Raw genomic sequence first — 22,560 nt, 5'->3', positions numbered from 1 at the left:
TTTAGTAGAGACGGGGTTTCACCATGTTGACCAGGATGGTCTCGATCTCTTGACCTCGTGATCCACCCGCCTCGGCCTCCCAAAGTGCTGGGATTACAGGCTTGAGCCACCACGCCCGGCAACAATCAGTTTTTATTCTCATAAAGTTGTTTAATTTCTTCCCACTTATAATGACAATAAATTCTTTAAGAGACAAGCTACTGAAAACTATACACTTCAGCTTTACTTCTGGATGCCTGAAGCAAATTCTAGCAAAATATAAGAAATAATAGTACAATTTTCCAGTTGTTTCCACACTGTCATCCAGGAGTTCTCTGGAAATATGATTTGCTCAGCATTTCAACTCTAAAGAAAAACCATGAAGAAGGATCTGAGAGCACAAAACTAAATAGGAATGACGCAATGGAGGAAAACAGAAGGAAGGACCATATGGTGGATAGATACCAACAGGACTTCCAGGAGAAGGGTTTGCTTTTAAATTAATATTATATTATAGAGCTTACCCTCGATTCTTTTCTTAAAAGGAAGTCTTCATGCACTATTTAATAACGCAAAGCTCAAAACAGTAAGCTGTTTCCGAGATTTTCCTGAATTTTTTACTTGATTGTTTTATCCACCCCACTCAATATTGACTTAGTAGCTCAAACTGACAAAATCAATAATCATTAGGACTCTAAATTTAATGATTAAAAATCCTCAGGGCTAGATGTGGTGGCTTGTACCTATAATCTCACCACTTTGGAAAACCAAGGTAGACAGATCACTTAAGGCCAGGAGTTTAAGACCAGCCTGGCCAACATGGCAAAACCCCTTCTCTACTAAAAATACAAAAATTAGCCAGGTGTAGTGGTGCAAGCCTGTGATTCCAGCTACTCCAGAAGCTGAGGCATGAGAATCACCTGAACCCGGAGGCAAGGGTTGTAGTGAGCAGAGATTGTACCACTGGACTCCAGCCTGGGTGACATGGAATGACTCTTGTCTCAAAAAAATAAGATAAATCCTCCATTAACTTTGTGTTTTATGTAGCAAAATCTCTAAAAACAGTACAAATTAAACAACTTCTGATCTTTAATTAGCAGCCTCAGTATAAAATAATGGTTGTAAAAATTTCAACCCACTTACTCATATAGAGTTGAACATTTTTGTTTTGGGTTAATGTCCCATAGCTTCTTATTGCGGACAACATATTCATTACTGTGTTGGTCATAGAGAGCTTCAAATTCTTCTACATCTTGTCGAAGATGGTCAGGCACTGCAAATGGGGCTGCAGAATCTGAATTTCGATTGCTGGTAAATAACAACAAAAAACACCCAATTTTGTGAATGATAAACCTGTATGATTTAGCCAGAAGAATGTTTAACTGAAATAAACACAATAATGGCAATATATTACTCAGCTTTATGTTGCCAAAAAAAAAAAAAAAAAAATAGCAACGGAAAACTTAAGTGTAGAAAAGTTACCCTTCCACAGTTATAGTCAAGAAATATCATATCCAACATTATAAGTAATCACTTTCAATTATTTAGTCTTGCTCCAAAGAGCAAAATTCTTAAAACTCCATATTTTTTTAAATGTTGCATTCATTTTAACTTGTTAAATGATTGAAAGACAAAGATTTTATTATAACTGCTATTAAGTTAAAGTGAAACTGAGACTGGTAAATGGTACTTAAAAAAGTGTTTTTAAATATAAGAAGTTAGCACTCTAAAATTATGTAGTCATTTGAGTGTGGGCTCTAAGACCAGGCTGTAGCTCTGCTATTTATAAGCTTTGTGTTCTTGGGCAAGTTGCTCTGTACTATGCCTCAGAGTTTCCTTTTCTGTACCTGGAAGGCAGGATAAGTGCATTAAATGAGTTTATGTATGTAAACCCCCTAAAACAATGCCTGATACATAAGAGTTAATCTCAGTAAAGGCTATGTTATGTTCTGAATGTTTGTGTTCCTGCAAAACACTATGTTGAAACCTAATCACCAACGAGATGGTGTTAGGATATGGATTCTTTGGGAGGTAATTAGGTTCTATCCCATGAATGGGATTAGTGCCCTTGTAAATGAGGCCCCAGAGAGTTGCCTTGTCCTTCCAGCATGAGAAAACACAGCTAGAAGGCACCATCTATGAATCAGAAAGCAGGCCCTCACCACACACTGAATCAGTCAGTACCTTGATCTTGGACTTCCCAGCCTCCAGAACTGTGAGAAATAAATTTCTGTTTGTAAGCCTCCCAGTTTATGGTATATTGTTATAGCAGCTAAAACTGACTAAGACAGACTATGATTTTAACTTAAAACAATCACCCAACTTAAGGAATCCATGAAAATGACTATGTAAATTTTTTAACAGTTCTGACAGCTCCTTTAAGAAACGTGAAAAAGGCCGGGCGCGGTGGCTCAAGCCTGTAATCCCAGCACTTTGGGAGGCCCAGGCGGGTGGATCACGAGGTCAAGAGATCGAGACCATCCTGGTCAACATGGTGAAACCCCGTCTCTACTAAAAAAATACAAAAAATTAGCTGGGCATGGTGGCACGTGCCTGTAATCCCAGCTACTAAGGAGGCTGAGGCAGGAGAATTGCCTGAACCCAAGAGGTGGAGGTTGCGGTGAGCCGAGATCGCGCCATTGCACTCCAGCCTGGGTAACAAGAGCGAAACTCCGTCTCAAAAAAAAAAAAGAAATGTGAAAAAAACCCCATGTTGTACATTTTTGGTTCATAAAGGAAGATGTTATAAAACGATTACTGCTACTTACTAGTTTTATTTCTTAAATATTTGTTTCTTGAAAACTCAGTTTCAACATCCAAATGGCAATGAAAAGCACTAATATATAAGGTGAAACCATATCGTTATGGAAATAAAACACAAGTTTATATACATAAAATTCACACAATTTATTAAGTAAAGGCATTTGAGTTAAAATAAAGCAAAAACTTCAAAATTATACTTACTTATGGTCTTCACTTGAAGTGATGATCTCATTATTTGAAGTTACTGAAGTTGTTCCAGACCCAACTAACATAGGCTGGTTTAAAAGAAAAATGACAAAGATTTTCTACCTTAAAATTCCATTAAAGTAAAAAAAAAAATCATTAAAATTGATGAATGCTTATATAAGCACAAATACAAACTGCTAATATGTAAGATCTATCCAAATTTTCTTATAAACAGGAACATACAGTAATAAGAGTTTCAACAGCCAAAAATAAGCTCAAATTAACATTTAGAGTAGTTTCCAATGCTCCAAAAAAACCTTAAAATGTCACTCAGTTTAAAGTCCCATTTTATCTAAACTAAATACATATAGTCAAAGATAAAAATGAAAGTTACATTGGAACTCCTTAGCTGTTCTCATCCTTTTAAGACTTGCTACTGTCTCACTCCCCATCCCCCTTTTTGTTCCCCACATACACAAAAGCCATGAAGAACCCACCACAAGACTTAAAAATTATGGCCTACTCTGGCACAGTGGCTCACCCCTGTAAGGCCAAGGTGGGCAGATCGCTTTGGAACAGGAGTTCTAGACCAGCCTGGGCAATATAGCAAACCACATCTCTACAAAAAATTTTCTGGGCATGGTGGCATGCACCTGTAATCCTGGCCATTCGGGAGGCTGAGATGGGAGGATCACTTGGGCCTGGGAATTTGAGGCTGCTGTGAACTGTCACTGCACCACCATTCTCCAGCCTGGGTGATAGAAGGAGATCCTATCCCAAAAATAAAAATAAAAATGCCCTACTTATCTCATGGGCTTGCAGGAGAGCCTTTGGTGAGAGGAAGAAAGGGATTCTATCAAGATTAGTATTTATCACTTTTAGTTTAATAAGTTATCATTTATGAGACTTATTTATTTTTGGGGACATTATGACAATTTTTTTTTACTCAGAAATAGCTAAAAAATAAAAAGGACAATAAAGCATACAAGTCTCAAGACTTGCTATTATATAAAAAGAACCTGGATTTTCTCCAATATGTAGAAGACTGCCAAAACATCTTTAACAGCTTGAAAGTCATTCTCTATAAATGTTTCAAAACATCCCAAGAATTGCTTAATTCGAATTTATATGTCAGCTAACTATTTTGGAGAATTTAGACAAGAGTTAATATAGAAAATACTTCATACCTTTGAATCCTTTGGCTTCTTTTTCTTGCCTTTGTTTTTCACCTTGGTAGAACTAAACTAAAAAGTGGGGGGGAAAAATCAGTGAACACTCAAATAACTATTATGAAGCTCAACATAAAGAAACCATATTGGTTTTCACAGACTAGTCATAAGTTAAATGTATATAAAATGTTTAACAAAAATAACACTACAGTGTATCAGCCCAAGGGCTATGATTTACAATAGAAAATAAGCAAAAATTTAATAATACCTAGTGTTATAGCTAAAATTAAATTGTTCCAACATTCTTATTTTCCACAGGGTTGGAATGTTATTTCAAGTAATTAATCAGACTTTTAAGTAATTCCAGTCATTCGCTATTATCGTATTATTATTATTAATATATTTCATTTACTAAGCCAAACTAGACATTCTGCACCTGCCAGACACTGGGGCACAAACAGTGAATAAAGAAGCCGTCAGCTCCTTGCAGAGTGTGTCCGCCGTGTTTCCCTGCTCAGCCAGGCAATATTTTGATGAAGCAGATTAAGACAAAAGTTCATATAGATAGATAATTTGCTCCTGAAAATCAGTAAACAGGTATCTTTCTCTTTGAAAACTGCCACAATGCTATGGTTTTCTTTATTTAATCCCTTTCCTAAAACTGAAGAATTTCTAAAGAAAGAATAAAAGGCAACTGCAAACCACTGAGGAAGACAACACTGGAACTGTTTGAACTTAAATTCAATTAAGGGACTCAAAACGAAGTCCCTTTGTTTTCCTTCTACAGCAAAACATTAAAACTTTAATTATTAAAGATAACTTTTCATTTTTTATGCCAGGAGATGAAGAACTCTTCCTTCCTTAATTAGAATGTTAATGTTTACCAGCTCTGAAACTTTATGGAAATTGTCTAATTTAAGCCTCAGAGTTTGCTGATTATTGCTCCAATTCCAAGAGGACAACCGGCAATGACTTTCTAATGAAATAGTACATGCTACCGGATGTCCTTTTAATGTGGTTCTTGAATACTGCCTGTGATGTTAACAAACAATGGCCTGGGTTCCCCTCTAGTCCTTTGTTTAACACAGATTAGAACGTAAGATTTCAAGTGATTGAGTAACTTACCGGTGCTTCACCACTGTCTTGTTTCCTTAACACAGTACAGCGGCTGTCTGTAGGAATATACAGATAGTTTTGTGAGGGAACTAAATATTTTACATTTCCGTACAATACACCAAAGCCTTTAAAACTACTCCTGATACAACTGGCATCGACCATGCTCTATTCCTTACTTGGCTTTGACACAAGTGTGGTTTAGAAACCAAAGGCAAAAGGGCTGACTAAATGGAAAACCAACTACAAAGACCATAAAACTTCAACCCAATTCAGCACAGTTTGAGTGCCTTCTAGGTGCCATCTATACTAATGCTGGGAATACAGAGGAGATGCACAAAACAGTCCCTGCTATCGGTGAACTCCTGTTCTACTGTCAGAAAGACAGACAAACACCTGTAACCCAGTGTGCTAAGTACCACAAGCAACACAAGGCAACAAAGCTCACAGAGGACTCAAGTCTGCCGTCTGCACGGGAGAGGCTGACGGGAGAGGCAAGGAGGACTCTGAGAAGGAGGGGACATTTAAGTTACTCTTGAAATGAATGAGCAAAGGGATTGGGCATGGCTCAGGGAACCAGATGAGCAAACAGGAGGCAGGAAAGCACAGGGCAGCTTTGGGCACAGTCAGAAGTGGGGTGTGTACTTAGAGAGAGAGGATGAACCCAGACCCCAGAGGCATGATGTGAACTTAATTTGTAAGTAAAACTAATGTTTCCCAAATCGAATCGTTAACAGAATCAGACAGATGTTCTACAAGAGTCACTAGCTGCAACGTAAGAGGAAGATAAAGAGTGGGAGAGTCTAGAGGCATGGAGACCAGTTTGGAGGCTACTACCGTAGTCTGACTATGGAAAGACAACCAAGGTCCTGGACGTGGGAAGTGGGATGGACAGGAAAGGACAGATCAAAGACAAAGCTCATTTGGACCAATGACAAACAAGTTATACTATTAATACAGAAAAGAAAGAATTGAGACTAATTACAGGACTTCCTGCTTAAACACTAGATATACAATGTTAGTGACTGAGAGAAACTGAGGAGAAACAGGTCTCAGGATGTGACAGGTGGGTTCAGTCATACGCTTTCAGAGGCCCTTTGGCTGTCTCATAGAAATACCCTAGGGAATCACGCATGACAGAGGTGAGGAGAAAAGTCGGGGCTCTCAATTATTACAGCAGTGGTGATGCTGTCGATCTACAAGATCAGTGTATTTTGAAAAGTTTTAAGAAATATAACCACTCTTTTAAATAAAGAGATAAAACTGAAAATGTCTGGGATGAAGGCAGAAGGCTACTGGACTTGAGAATACATTGGGATTGCCAACAATTTGATTACTGGCCTCTGATGTCATGACTAGAAACAGAGAAACAGTGGCAGCCAGAAGTGCTGTGTATTTTATGTAGGGAACACACGTTAAAGAACAGGTGTCCGCTGAGAGGGAATTGTGTCCTTTTTAGTTGTCTTGTTTTGTGATCCAAATATGCATCAGGTTTTGTAAGCTCAGTCCCAGGACAGCTTTTATTACCATCAGCCGCAAACTGATGGCAATAAATTCGGGCTGTCAAGCAGCATGTCACCGTCAGTCATGAAGCAGTATTCTGGAAAGATAAAGCCATCTGTATTTGAGTATGCTCTTTTCTAAGAACTTTTGTTGTCAAAAGTAAGGTTTCCGCTTCCTTATACTGCATTGGAAGTTTATCATCTGTGACACGATCGTACAAAGCCAGATCTTTTCATGTACCCTTTAAAACAAACAGCATGACATTTAAAAGTCTAACTCCTAAAAATTCATAAAGGAGACTTCTGATTATGAGAGACTTGGGGATTATCGTAACATGTTCATGTAGTAGGAAAGGTAATAAATTATTATTAATTTAGAATTAGGAATATTAGAATTTTTAAGTAAAACAGGACCACACAGGTCACTGGCTCCAAATCATCTCATTTTAATGCAGAAATTAAGATCTAAGAGAAGAGAAGGAATTAGCTGCTAGCTAGCTAGTTAGTACAAGCTGCACTCCATGCCATTACCTAAATAGGCACCCCAATTCCAAATAAGCCCTAACACCCAGCTTTCTAATTCCACTTTCACGTTCACAGCCCATCTGAGACTCTACCCCTGCACCATGGCTTTCCTCTCTCCCAGGGAGAAAGGAAATATTGGGTCCTTACTCTGATGCCCTTGGCACTTCCTCTGGCCCTCCCTTATTGAGCTTACTACCACGTTACTGTCATTAGTGCATGTATCTTACTCTCTTTTCTAGAACACAAGGTCCTCGAGGGCAGAGACAAGTATAAGCATTTCTGAATTCCTTCTCAACACCTAGCACTGGGCCCACAGGTTTTTAGTGAACTAAACTAAGGAAGAAGCTGTGCCACAAATACTTTTCCTGATCCCCAGTTCTAGGCTCTTCCCATTAAAATGTGCTATCCATTCCAGATTCTGCAAACATCGCCTACTTCTGCAGGCCAATGTTTTCTAAAATGCTACAGATCAAACTGCTTGCTAATAGATTCTGTCAATGTGACATGCAGTCTTTCCCATGATGCTGTGAAAATATTGAAGGCAGGAAGAACATCGTGTATTGTCAGCATAACATACCCACATTTGAGTATCTCAATAGCTGATAAAGTAAAAAAGCTTCATGATATATAAAAAAATTGCTATTGTTAATCACTAACTTCCCCACATAAACTGGTTGTACCATAATAATTTTCACTATTTTCTTTGTTATATATTTAAATAACGTAGGTCCTTCACAGATTTTTTTTCCCCTTAAGATTAAATGTAAAGTAAATCTAAACTCAGTCAACATACCCATTATATCAAAGAATTCATCTAAAGCACTATGCAATGCTGGGAACTTGTCTCTGTGTTCTTCCAGCAGCCATATTAAACAACGGGCTTCCTTCAATGACGCTGGCTCATAGAAATAATCAAGTTTCTTTCCTTCAATAGAGGCTAGTTTATGACCATATTTCTCATTCCAGAGGAAAGTCATGATGCTAAAATCAAGCTGTTTAAGAGATGCTCCATAACGAGAAAAGAAAGGTCCTGTGGCATCTAGGCCTGTAATAAAAACAAAATTCAAATCAGAAGAGGAAGGAAATTATTGAGGTTCACATCTATGAAAGCAACTGACTACAATTTGCTTATATTTTCAGCAAAAACATTTGAATAGTTGAGAACAGATTCATTCAAGTTATTATGCATTTTAGAAACACCATTTAACATTGTTAGGCTAATTATAATAATTCTTATCTATTATATTTGAATAATGTGGGCCAATGCCTTCTACTATCACAGTTACCTTTATTAGACCTAGGAGATGAAAATATGGCATTAAATTCCTTTAAAAATATAATAATGAGGTCAGGCATGGTGGCTTAGGCCTGTAATCTCAGCACTTTGGGAAGCCAAGGCTGGGAGCTCACTTGAGGCCAGGAGTTCGATACCAGCCCTGGCAACATAGCAAGACCCCCATCTCTACAAAAATAAAAAAATAAATAAATTAGCCAGGCATGGAGGTAAATGTCTGTAGTCCCACCTACTCGGGAGGCTGAGGTGGGAGGACTGCTTAAGCCCAGGAGTTCAAGGCTGCAGTAAGCTATGATGGCACTACTGCACTCCAGCCTGGGTGATAAGGCAAGAGCCTATCTCTAAAAAAAAGAAAAAAAAAATCCAAATGATGTTTTCACTAATTCATAATGACTTTCATTCCAATTAGTACAAACTTGCAAGATTTTGATTTTTTATATGGATTCCATAGTAACAAAACATCAACAATAATGCAAAATCTTCCCAAATGCATCTAAAAGAGGATAACGGCTCCTTATTCCCCGAAGTGTGGGTCCTTACCCTCCTCTACAAAATTCAAGGTGGTCAGCATGCCTGCTTTTATCTCCACCCTCCAAATTAGAAAACAGGGTGACTGCAATCTCATACATGCTCCTGCTGAAAAGACGGTGAGGCCCCACTCCTGATGAATAGCCACCAAAAAGCAAAAAGGGGCTCTGTCCAATTTCTCCATCATGCCTCCAATACAAAATGGTCACTTCTTCTGAGGGCCTTAGTTGACAAATGAAGTCAACAAATGAAGCAGAGGTTGCTCAGTCGAAATTACCCTAGGCTGCTTGCTTCCAGATTAAAGAGTTAGCTTGCAGAGATCGTGTTGCAGGAAAATTAGGATCTTTAAACACCAGAATCAGGGACCATATAAGATACTCACGCTATAGTAGATTTGTAAGAGCCCAATTAAGAAATAGCACATTCCCATTCCTTATCCACGTCAGCTTGTACTCAATGCTGGGAATGCAGGCAGGCAGTGTTCACTACTGAAATGTCAAATTTCTCTCACTAGTGCTCTGTTATTTCTCTCTCTCCCTCCCTCCCTTCCTCTCTCTTTTCCTCCCTCCATGTTTTGTTGAACATATAAACTGATCTCTCTTACGTGACATATGCGCATGATGTAAGTTCACCTTATAGATGTTTTATGAGAAGTAAAATTCGAAGTATTGAAAACTGCTTTACTTATTATTTATGTAAGTGTGCATTTTACATCAGGGCTGTACTAACAGCCTTACTAATTAACATGCTTGAACTCATCTCACAACTTTAAATAAAAATTGCTACTTTAAAGAGTATACATATATCCTTATTAAAATGATACCTTTAATCTTCAGAATAAACATGTTTATATCAAAAGACATGTTCACCATTTCCTGCCAGCGAGCTGGAAGGCTTAGGCACTATGTTTACCTGAATGAACAGTGGCTGGCAGTCTTGACCGTGTAGCATAACTCAGGCAAACCTACTTCTCTAGTCCCAAGCATCTCCTAAAGCATGTTAAAGTAAGCAATAACTTTATAATTTGCTTACTTGATATTCACTAGTGACAATCTTATCATTTAAAAGTAACTTTCCGAGACCACAAATCCATGAGGATCTATGCTCAAAGCAGGGATGTTCAGCTGTCTAACTATGCTAAGCTTGCTGCCATGTTACTTTGTTTCTCTTGGCAGAAGCTGACCAACATTTTCTCTGAAACCTTAAAATTCTAATAGCCCCATGTTGCTAAAAATTCAGGCAGGTGGGATGGCTCGCAGAGGCTTGGCAGGCCCCTTTCTCTGGTCTGCTGCTAAAAGACCCTGCCTTTTTCCTGTGGCTCCCTTTAGTCTCTTATCTAACAGTGGCCAACTGAATAAACTGTTATGCTAGGCCAGTTGCTTTCCAGTCACTAAGATAAATAGTGCCCAAAGCATCCCTACCTAGTGTTACACAACAACTGCATCCGAAGCTGCCTTCCGCAGTCCTGCATAGCCTTAGGCAAAGAGCCTGCTTTGGGTAGGGCAGGGGTCTTAGTCACTCTTCCCTTCTCCCAGCCAAATTAGTAAAGTCAGAACAGAGTAACAGGGTTATATAAGACTGTGATTTACCATAGCCCAGTCCAACCCTAGGATATGTTTCTCTTAATCTCTACAGATTTGTCTTAGGTGACCCTGAGCAATTAATCTCACCCACTCTTCCCTCTAAATTTTTCTTCAAAGAGTCTGAATTACAGATTTTTCTTCTCAACCCAGCTCCTGGGCAGAGGGCAGACTCCAGGATGTGTTATTCACTCATGGTTGTGCACCTGTGCTTAGTGTTCACACATCTACACATTTACAGTTTAGTCTAATATAGGTGGTCTGGATGTCTTTATTGACTGGTCATTCCATTGTTTATATCTTTTGAAAAAGTATACTGTAACCTACATATAAAATAACCTAAAAATTGTGTAATAATTTTTTTTGTTCCTTAAAGACCTTCATATATTTTGTTCTTTTAAAAATTTAAAAAAAAAAATTTTAGAGACAGGTCTTACAACCCTGCCAGGTTGGTCTCAAATTCCTGAGCTTAAGCAATCATCTGCATCAACCTCCCAAGTAGCTGCGACTGGAATAGCATTCTTCTTCTTTTTTTTTTAAATGTACTTTAGGTACATGTACAGACTGTGCAGGATTGTTGTATAGGTACATACATGGCAAGGTGGTTTGCTGCCTCCATCCCACATCACCTGTATCTGGCATTTCTCCCCATGTCATCCCTCCCCAACCTCCTCACCCCCCACTGTCCCTCCCCTAGCCACCCCCCAACAGACCCCAGTGTGTGATGCTCCCCTCCCTGTGTCCATGTGTTTTCATTGTTCAACACTCGCCTATGAGTGAGAACATGCAGTGTTTTATTTTCTGTTCTTGTGTCAGTTTATTGAGAATGATGGTTTCCAGATTCATCCATGTCCCTACAAAAGGACATGGACTCATCATTTTTTATGGCTGCATAGTATTTCATGGTGTATATGTGCCACATTTTCCTTGTCCAGTCTATCATCGATGGACATACAAATTTATAGTCCTGCATTTAAAGTTATAAATTATATGACAGAAAAATGACAATGATTCAGAGACCTACACTTCCCCTTCCTACTCAAGTATATTGTTCTGGAATATAAAGGGACATACCAAAGCTATTAAGTTTTTGGATCCAGGTGGCTAATTTGGGCTCCACTTCTTTAAGCTCACTTAAAACATGCAGAAATATCCTTGTCTTTACTCTGTTCTTTTCTTGAATCAAGTGACGAATAACATAGTCCACTGCTTCATTTAGAAAATTTCTGCTAGAAAAACAGGTTGTATAGTCTTCTGTGCTCAAAACTTTCCAAGAAAGCAATTCTTTGAGAAGTGTGGCTGTATTCCGTATGCCGGATTTAATCTTGTCAGCATACTGCTTTATGCACTGTAGAATTCTGTCATCAATGAACTGACAATGCTGAACATTGTCTACAGTTTCTAAGAATAAATAACAATGATTAAAGCGATAAATAGGACTAATTCAAACGATATGTACTTAGAAATAATGTAAAATTACATAATATAAAATATAATTCAGATTGAGTATATTGTTTTGCATAAACAACTTAAGAAACTTTAATTAGAAATAAACATTTAACAATACTTTTGAAAAGACATGAAAGCGCACACTAAAATAAACATATCAAAAGTAAGCATTTTATATCCTTCATTCTGAACCACCATATTGTAGTATTTAAAACTTAGTTTCTCTAAAATATGGCTACTTCCTTCAACAATCGTAACCCAACCTCATCAAATACCTTAACTTTATATACAGTAAACATGTTTAGTCATCAAGCATGCAAAGTTAAAATACAATCTCTGAAAGGTTTTTTAGAATGATAGTTTTGATTGATTTGAGAAACATTAATGGAACACCAGATTAAAAAAAACACAGCAAGTAAAAAATATTTCACTTTGGAAACACAGCCATTCAAATAGCAGAATGTGAAGAAAACATACATCAATTCAAAACTGAAAATAAACATACTGGCCAACATGTACACAGGAACAGAAAAATTACTAATGAGACACTCCCATGCTAATGGGGGAATGAAGACAAGATAAGCGTAAAGTAGAAGGCTAGACTAGGTCCTCTTTATGGTACCTTTTGCAAACTGCCTCTTAATTGGAATTCAGCATTAATACAGATAATTCACAGCTGATTTATAGCTCAACATTTTGGAACTTAAACCGCATGGCAGAATTTATAGGGCACTGTAAATACAACACACAGGTCAGACATTATGTCCACCTTCACTTCCAAGATGAGGAAACTGACAGAGTTTGTTCACAGTTAATAGTGGCTTAATGCTGGAATTCCTGGGTACTGCTTCTAAAGTCAGTGCCCTTCACACAACACAACTCCGTGTCGAGTAACAGAAGACAGTAATAGTATTAAACTACTAACTGAAATCTTTATTTCAGTTCAATAACAAAGAATATAAGGCAAGTAAGATGCTTATATTTGTACTTCTAAGTGAGACTATATTATTCTTATCATGCCTTGGGCTTCTGCATACCTTTCTGCTCTTCGTTTTTGGGTGGATTACTTTCTCTTAAGTCCTCCTCCATTCTTTCTTGTGCTAATTTTTTTGCTTCTTGTTTTTGGATCTTTCTCTTCAATTTTTTGTCTTCTTTCAGTCTTAGTTTCTCTAGGCTGATAAACAGTTACAATTAGTGATAATTCAATGAACTGTTTTCCTTTGACTATTGTAGAAGCTGTCTTCCAAGCAATACATTCGAAGTTTTCCTTTTTAAATAGAGCCCGGCCTACATCTTCCATTCAATATAAGAAACTGTCAGTATTGTCAATATAAGGGTACTTGTTTCATGAAAACAAGAACCTCAATGATTAAGTAATGTCTAAGGATGCAGTCTACAGATTGTATAGATGTCACTTCCATGTATGTAAGTTACTTCATAGGGTAAACAGAAATAGTACAAATTACTCTGTAAAATAATTCATGTAAACTCTCATTTCTAAGAACGATCTCATAGTAAAATATAGTTTTCACATTTCAATAATGACCCACAACACTATAATTTGGTTGATCTGGTTACAATGAATTCTCTTCAACAAATAATTCTGTTGATCTTTTCTTTTGCTTTTTCTTAGTCACAAATGATGAAAAATAATCACTTCTTAGAAAAACATGCAGTACCAAAAAGAAAAGAAAAAAGAATTCAAATTATTTGATCTAAACAAAAACCTATAGAGAAGTAAGTAATTTAGACAATACATTAAGTATTTCAGGGTAAAAAGTAGTCATAGGTTCAAAATGTTTATTGAAGAGAGAGAAAAAGAAAAATATGCTTTCGGAATTAAAGTTTCAACAACTGAGAGCAAAATATATACTTTATATATAAATGCCAAATCTATTAATCAAACATGTAATTTCACAGCATCAGATGTTATAATTTTACTTATAAATTCAACCACTAGATAAACAAATCTGAATCAAGTTTTTAGTATTTAATCATTCTAGACTAGTTCTCTTTAAGTTTTAAATTTCCATAAAAATCATTTTAAAAAAACACTTATTTGGATATATGTACACACAGCCAATTAAAAAAAGGCACAATTTAGACATCTGCATTCACTAGAATTATATTATAAGAGACATCATCAAACCACCGATTGAGTGTTAAAAATCTTACCTAGAACATTTCTGTTTCACAATAGGTCTTGGAGGAACCTTTTCTTTTATGACCTTGTGTTCAAACTTTAAATAAAACAAAGACATCCAAAATTTGTCTCATACTCCCATGACATAAAGCACAAAACCACAAGTAACAAGTATTTCAGAAACACACACAATGTTCAATTTGATAGAGAACAGTGATGATGTTCTGACCCAGACAAAAGCCCAGAAAGCATAAGCAAAATAATTTACTGCAGAGGAACAAGAGAGTAGACACATTTTAGGAAAAAGTTTTTAAAAAATCAAGAGTAAGCAGACAATCTAATACAGTGCAAATTAAATTACTACAACTACCCACTCCTGCCACTCCCATGTCATGAAGTTAAAGATAATCCCTCAGGACACTTCCCCCTCCCTAAAAACCTGCATACCCACAAATTCCCAAAAGTTTACTGGGTTTAAGAAAATGGAGTTATCAAAAAGAATAAAAACAGTAAAACTAAGATGTAAGAAGCCTTCTTTTCCTATTAAGAAATAAAATATTAGAATGCTTTCATTACAATGAAGCATTCTCACATCAGAGTACTTCCTGTATTTTCTTAAATGAAGTAACTGTTTCTTTCCTGGAAAAAATCCAAATTATACTACTTCTACAAATTCAAATCATGTTTCAAAAGGTGCAAACATTTTGGTTACCTATTTAATAAGTTTCCCTTTATTACTTACTTCACATTTAACTTGACCACCACTGCTGAAGATGATAATCTTAGAAATGATACCTTCACAGTCAGGGGTAAGACATATTCCTTGAAGAAAATCCTATTAAAAAAATAAGAAAAAAGGAAAAAGAAAAATGTTATGTCTGGGGAGAAAAATCTATACATGTATGCTATTTTTACCACTAAGAACAGTCAAAATATGGACTAAAACCATCTTCAGGGAAGTGGTGAAAATCCCTACTCATTGCCATGCAAATTTAAAGCTTCCATGTAGGAAAAATACACTTCCAGGTGTGGGTCTGACCATAAGCCATCAATGCAAGTGACCAGATGTGTCATACACATGTCTAGGCAAAAAGTTTAACAAACAACACTTCATAGACTGGACGTGTTCTTTTTCCTCTGACACAGGATGACGGTCCAGAAATGGGTCACTCTTCAACATGGATTGAGAAACAAAGAATAGAGCCACACAGAATAGAACTGCTACAGCCTAGTCCCATGCAACTGCAGAACTGCAGGACAAGTCATGTAAGCAAAAAACAAACCTCTCTGAATGTATGCCACAAGATATTTGGGTTGTATATTACTCTGGCATATCCTGGTGAAAGCCGATTAATTTACAGAGCATATTTAAATGGTTAAGACCAATAAAAGAGGGAGTATCACTAGAGAAACTCAATTTAGGTAAGCCAAAGACATAGCAGAAGTGACTCAAAGGTGACTGTTATTTACGTATATTATTACATTCTTAATTATGTGAATATGCACAAAATGTGAGGATTTATTTCTACCAAACTTTAGTAATTGCTATTGTTAGCAGACACCTAGTACAACTGCCTTATTCTTTCCCCAATAAGAACAGTGACTGCATAAGCCTATGCAGTGTAGGAAAAAGTCCACAGTTTCTATAGATCAGAAACATATTCTATGAATACAAGTAATATTGTAATATTGTACCTTCCCTCAATGTATGTCTACTTAATGGTAATTAACACCATTATCTTGATAATAAGAAAATCCCTGGTGAGAAATGGCAGTTTAAAATTGAAGTTGATTCTTTTTCCCAACATTAAAAATATTTGTTTTGAGTTGACTTCTTAGTACAAATTACCTCATCCTATTTTCGTTTTGAAAACTCTTAATTCCCCATCAAAACTTTCATGTGGGGCCTGGCACAGTGGCCCATGCCTATAATGCCAGCACTTTGGGAGGCTGAAGTAGGAGGATCACCTGAGTCAAGGAGTCAGAGGCTACAGTGAGCTACAACTGCACCACTACACTCTAGCCTCGGCAACACAGTGAGACCTGTCTCTTTAAAAAAAACAAAGCCTCTATGGTTACTGCCTTTATAATTGTATAAATAAAAACAAAACCTAATTTTCCACTTTATTATTGAAGTTATAATTTATAACTTTCTAATTACGTGCAGAATGTGTAGGAAGGAATCCTTGGCAGGGGGGAATACAGTAAGTATACTGAAAAATTCAGACAATCTTGTTATGCTTTACCTTGTCAATTTTATCATTAAAGGTTGTAGTTTTTAACTTCTTCCAGCAATTGATGTGAAATTCTATTTTACAGTACTGGCAACAGCTGATTCGAATAAAACCCTAGGGTTTTGAAAAAAATTTAATTAATATTTAAAGATGTCTCTGCACACACACTCACTACAACACACATAGAGAAAGCTTGACCAACATTTATTTCCACAGCATAAAGTTGCATTATTCTTTATATCAAATATTTTATAAACATTATTCCATCTGAATTACTAACCAGGGACAGTGGGACAATAGGACAGGGACAGTTACTATCTTCTTGAATAAATCAGTATAGCTTAATTAAGTGCTAGACTGATCTCAAATTGAGGTCTCTAGCAGCTAATTCAGTGATCACAATGACCTTTAGATTCTGGACTCAAATTTTATGAGAGATCGGAACTGCAACAAATCAGAGGTAACAATCTCATGTTGTTTCCTACCCTGCTAAGGAAGCTGGAAGAAGAAAAGAAATGAGCCAGCCTGCCTTCTCAGGTCACTACCCCAGCCCACAGTATTTACGACAGTGGCTCTAGTTCCCATGTGAGATGATGCAGACCTAAAAACGTCCAGAGAATGGGATGGACAAGAGGACACAAAACTGCTAACTAGCCAGAGAACCTGGGTGCCTCCAATTACAGAATTTGTTTTGAGAAAGGAATGATTTTGCAAGTTACTACTGTATGCTCATTATTTACCTTAAAGTCTGGATCAGTTATGTAAATCTGGATCTTAGAATATCCATGGCACTTCTGATAGCAACAAATGGCATCTGGCACTGGAGGGAACTTACATTCTTCAACAAATTTCTCTAACAGCATCTAAAACAAAACAAATAAAAACGATACCATTATAATACTAATCTGTCAATAAAAATGCTTGTGATTTCAATAACCACATGACATCAAAATATTTTCAGCATAGGAATGACTAAATTTTTTCACCAACAGCAAACTACATACAACTTTTAAAGTTTTTCCTTTAAAAATGAAGGCTGATACAGAGACATAGGAGAGATTTAAAAAGAGAACTGAACAAAATTTTCAGAATTTTGACAGAATCAAAATTTTGTCCTGTTACAATCATCAAATCGCATTTTAAAATTTACAGCTCTCAGAAATCTCCCATAAGCATTAAGAGGAAGTCAAGTAAAACGGAATAACCCTTAGGGTAATCCTGAGGACTTTACCACACTCCTCTTGCCCAACAGCACCTCATCCAGGATCCTAACACTCCCATTCATCTTCCTCCTTGCATCTCTGCCACTGTTGGTTGTGGACTCCCTAGAGAATTACTCCATTGCTAATGAAGCCCACAAGAGGTTCATGCCATGCTTCCAGGGCTGGCTTTTTGTTATCAACAGCTCCTCTGCCTCCATCCCAATCTTGTATGAAGAGAGGAAAATCCAAGAATCTCTGTGTTTTATTTTTTACAACAGTTTTGCTGAGATACAATTAACACACTATATAATTCAAATAAAGTGTACAGTTCAGTGGTTTTTAGCATATTCACAGGGTGTACCGCTATCAACACAATCCAAATTTAGAACATTTTCAACAAGAAACTCCATACGCATTAGCAGTCCCTCCTCATCTTCCCCTAACCTCCTAGACCCAGCAAGCACTTGTCTACTCTCTGTCACCATATGCAGATTTGCCTGTTCTGGAGATTTCAAATGAATGGATTCACACAAACCCTTTGGGTTTGGCTTCTCTTACTTAGCACAATTTTTCCAAGGTTCATCCATGCTCCCGCATGTTATCAGTACTTTTTTTTTTTTTTTTTGAGACAGTCTCACTCTGTCACTCAAGTTGGAGTGCAGTGGCAGCACAACCTCAGCTCACTGCAGCTTCTGCCTCCTGGGCTCAACTGATCCTCCCACCTCAGCCTCCTGAGTAACTGGGACTCCAGGTGTGTGCCACCATGTTTGGCTAATTTTTGTATCGATGGGTTTCGCCATGTTGCCCAGGCATGTCTTGAACTCTGGAGCTCAAGCAATCCTCCTGCCTTGGCCTCCCAAAGTGGTGGGATTATAGGCATGAACCACCACACCTGGCCATCTGTTTTTGAGGCAGAGTCTCATTCTGTTGCCCAGGCTGCAGTGCAGTGGCGCAATCATGGCTCACTGTGGCCTCAGCCTCCCAGGTTCCAATACTTATTTACCCATTTATCAGTTGATGAACACTTGGGCTATTTCCCATTTTGGGCTATTATAACTAATACTGCTATGAATATTCATGTACCAGTTTTTATAAGAATATATTTTCCTTTCTTTGTACACACCTACGAGTGAAATTGCTGGGTCATTTGGTATTAGCATACCATATTAGCATATTGAATGTTTGACCCTCCAAACTACATGTTGAAATCTGATCCCTGGTGTTGGAGGTGGAGGCATAGTGGGAGGTGTTTGAGTGAGAGGTGTTTGTTGGGACAAATCTCTCACGAATAGATTAATTCCCTCTCTGAGGTGAGTGAGTTATCACTTCATTAGTTCCCTAGAGAGTTGGTTGTTAAAAAGAGCCTGGTACTTCCCCTTCTCTAACCAAATGATCTCTACAGGCTGGCTCTCCTACGCCTTCTGACATGAGTAGGAGCTGCTGGAGCCTCTCGCCAGAAGCAGATGCTGTCACCATGCTTCTTATACAGCCTGCAGAACCATAAGCTAACTTTTCCTCATAAATCACCCAGCCTCAGGTAATCCTTTATAGCAACACAAATGCACTGAGACATGATAACTACGTTTAACTGTTTGAAGAACTGCCAGACTATTTTCGAAAGCAGCTGCATCACTGTACATCACCACCAGCAATGTCTGAATGTTCCTGTTTTTCTAAATCCCTGCCAATATTGTCTACGCATATCCCTAGTGAGTGTGAAATGGTATCTCACTGTGGTCTTGATTTGTATTTCTCTGACAGTTAATGATGCTGAATATTTTTTTATGTGCTAATTGGCCATTTGTATATCTTCTTTGCAGAAATGTCTATTCAGATCCTTTGTCTACCTCTTAGATTATTTGTCCTTTTATTATTGAGTGGTAAGAGCTGACTTCTGTGGTTTTAAAAGCTTCAGCCAAAATCAAGTTCTGAGTACATGTGAGAGTTCACTACAAGTAAAAGCTATTTTAATGAATTCACATGTAAGTCCTTCTAGAATAAGCAAAGCAACCTTATGCGTCTGGATATGAGACTAAATTTCTATTTTTCTGAATCTTCAAGTACCATCTCAATAACTGTGACAACTTTATAATGAAACAACAATATTATACCTTCTCTAAGTACAACCAAGTCCAGCATACTGCATGATCACGCATACTCGAAAGTCAGAATGCCTGGACTCAAGTCCCAGGATCACCATTTGCTTGCTGTTTCACCTTGAGTGCATCATTTCACCTCTCTAAACTTAACCTTTCTCATCTGTAAAGTGCAAATGATCACAGTACCCCCCCTGCACAGGGCTCTGTAAGGATTAAGCATAATGATAAATGGAAGATACGTGACGGGCTCATAGAAAACATTCAATAAATGTCAGAGATTCTCATTAGACTGTAGAGGGGAAATGTATGTGGGGGAGATGGGGATGGAGTACTCCGACGTCCCTGCCTCCTGATACCTGAGTCAGTCAATGCAGATGGGCATTCACATAAGAAACACTCTGCAAAAATAAATGGTTACCTTAATTTTTTCTGGCTGAGACTCTTCAATAATCACATTACTTGTGGGCCAAGTTAACACTCCAGGAAGACGATAAATCAAGGTTCTTGCTTTCTCAAAGTGATTGAGAGCTTCGAGAAATCTAAAGTCGTAATTATGAAAAAGTCATTAAAGATGTAAAATGGTATTTTCAATCCCCACAACAAAAGTCACCAAAGATCTCAAGCTTATTGGGAAGAATACAGTTAATGAATCACTGAACAGCAATATTCAATGTAACCTATATTTTCTTTAAAAAAAATAAAGTCACTATTGTTGTTTGCTATAAAAGTAATAGACATTAAACAACTCATCCTGGACATTGGCTTTATTGTGGTGGGTGTACACTATTTCTTTTAAAGTTGATATTTGTTTTTTTAAGTTTCTGACAATTAAAACAGAAAAGTGAATCATCTGTTCAATCTTTATTTGTTTCACTAATTAAACTAATTAAAGTAGATTCTTATAGAGAAATAGCAAACCTCCACTTCAGCTAATAATTTATAAATAGTGGAATTTTAAAAAATTTGACTCTATCAGGACAATGGTAGTAAAAATTTCTCTGCTAAAAAAAAAATTTAAGGCATCATGTATTCTGGATATTTTCTCTCAACCGTAAAACAGTGAATTATTTTAACAAAGCAAATATTTAAATGTGTATTTAAATTGCTTTAACTGTAAATATAAAATGTTTTACTTCTGATTTGATTCACAAGTTGAAGAAATAATGTCAATAGATTCCCACAGTCCATTCAATGAAAGAATACTAAAGTACTGGATTATAAAGTTAACCAAGGCCGGGCGTGGTGGCTCATGCCTGAAATCTTAACACTTTGGGAGCCCAAGGCAGGTGGATCACCTGAGATCAGGAATTCAAAACCAGCCTGACCAACATAGTGAAACCCTATCTCTACAAACAATACAAAATTAGCTGAGCGTGGTGGCGCATGCCTGTAATCCTAGCTACTTGGGAGGCTGAGGTAGAAGAATCGCCTCCAGGAGGCGGACGTTGCAGTGAGCCGAGATTGTGCCATTGCACCCCAGCCTGGGCAACAAGAGCAAAACTCTGTCTCAAGAAAAAAAAAAAATGTTAAGTCTTTATTCTTCTCTTCATACAGGAGAAGAGTTTCTTGCCTTCTCCAATCCTGAAATGACTTCCCAATTTAAAAACTTATATTGCCTATAGCTATAGTAAGGTTCATGTGCAGAAAAGCTAGACCACCATCTACCATAAAAAATAAATCATAGGATTTCAAAGCAGAAACTGCATATTACAACATCAAAAAATAGCGTATTAGCTATTTAGTCCCACACCATATTATTCAGAAATTAAATGTAAACGCTTTTCAATATGGCAAAGACTTTCTAGTTTTGCACAATCTCCATGATTCTAAACATTTATGTAATTTTTCTAGACCTTGTGAATTTGCATGTAACCACTATATCAAATGGGTGTATATCCTAAACAATCTATACTAAACTTTTTTTTTTTTTTTTTTTTTTTTTTTTGGATTTTTTTTTTTTTTTTTTTTTTTTTTTTTTTTTTTTGAGACGGAGTTTTGCTCTTGTTGCCCAGGCTGGAGTGCAATGGCGCAATCTTGGTTCACCGCAACCTCCGCCTCCTGGGTTCAAGCGAATCTCCTGCCTCAGCCACCCAAGTAGCTGGGATTACAGGCATGTGCCACCATGCCCGGCTAATTTTTTGTATTTTTAGTAGAGACGGGGTTTCACCATGTTGGCCACAAGGTCTCGATCTCTTGACCTCGTGATCCATCCACCTCGGCCTCCCAAAGTGCTGGGACTACAGGCGTGAGCCACCATGCCCGGCCCTATACTAAACTTTTAAATTAGTTTCATTTGCTATTCCTGTAAAGGTGATTGCTAAGTCTCTACCTTCCCTGCATCTACTTGATCCCTAATATAGCTCAGCTAAGACAGACAGTAATTTCATGAAGTAAAATAAAAACTTTCTGTTTTTTTGAGATGAAGTGTGGCTCTGTTGCCTAGGCTGGAGTGCAGTGGTGTGATCTCAGTTCACTGCAACCTCCGCCTCCTGGGTTCAAGCAATTCTCCTGCCTGACCAACACAGTGGTAAGGCATATATACCTCTTATCTAAAACCACCTTCATATAGATTTTTTTAAATAATTATTTAACCAAAAATTATATAATCAGATTTTAAAAGCATTAATTTATATCAATTCATTCACTATCTATAGATGATGTATACTAAAGACTATTAAATCTTTAATGTTGCCCTGGCCTCTCAAGTAGCTGGGACTACAGGCACACGCCACCATGCCCAGTTCATTTTTGTATTTTTAGTAGAGATAGGATTTCGCCATGTTGGTCAGGCTGG

General features: G+C 37.3%; 1 protein-coding gene across 10 annotated transcripts in view; it reads right to left on the bottom strand.

The window, feature by feature from the left end:
- Positions 1–22,560, bottom strand: part of TTC3 (tetratricopeptide repeat domain 3) — a 127,121-nt gene that overhangs the window by 42,413 nt on the left and 62,148 nt on the right. For all 10 annotated transcript variants that reach the window (XM_017526232.2, XM_037737665.1, XM_017526233.2 and 7 more), the window contains 12 exons: positions 20,185–20,305; positions 17,206–17,328; positions 16,478–16,579; positions 14,974–15,066; positions 14,264–14,328; positions 13,126–13,262; positions 11,714–12,040; positions 8,031–8,282; positions 5,223–5,269; positions 4,116–4,172; positions 2,944–3,017; positions 1,123–1,287 (listed from right to left, as the gene is read on the bottom strand). In XM_017526232.2, the coding sequence (XP_017381721.1) occupies positions 1,123–1,287; positions 2,944–3,017; positions 4,116–4,172; positions 5,223–5,269; positions 8,031–8,282; positions 11,714–12,040; positions 13,126–13,262; positions 14,264–14,328; positions 14,974–15,066; positions 16,478–16,579; positions 17,206–17,328; positions 20,185–20,305 (1,563 nt within the window). The remainder of the gene's footprint in view (positions 1–1,122; positions 1,288–2,943; positions 3,018–4,115; positions 4,173–5,222; positions 5,270–8,030; positions 8,283–11,713; positions 12,041–13,125; positions 13,263–14,263; positions 14,329–14,973; positions 15,067–16,477; positions 16,580–17,205; positions 17,329–20,184; positions 20,306–22,560) is intronic.

Source organism: Cebus imitator, unplaced genomic scaffold, assembly GCF_001604975.1.
Source record: "Cebus imitator isolate Cc_AM_T3 unplaced genomic scaffold, Cebus_imitator-1.0 Scaffold41, whole genome shotgun sequence".
NCBI classification, from domain to species: domain Eukaryota; kingdom Metazoa; phylum Chordata; class Mammalia; order Primates; family Cebidae; genus Cebus; species Cebus imitator.
This window is presented reverse-complemented; position numbering and strand designations above follow the sequence as displayed.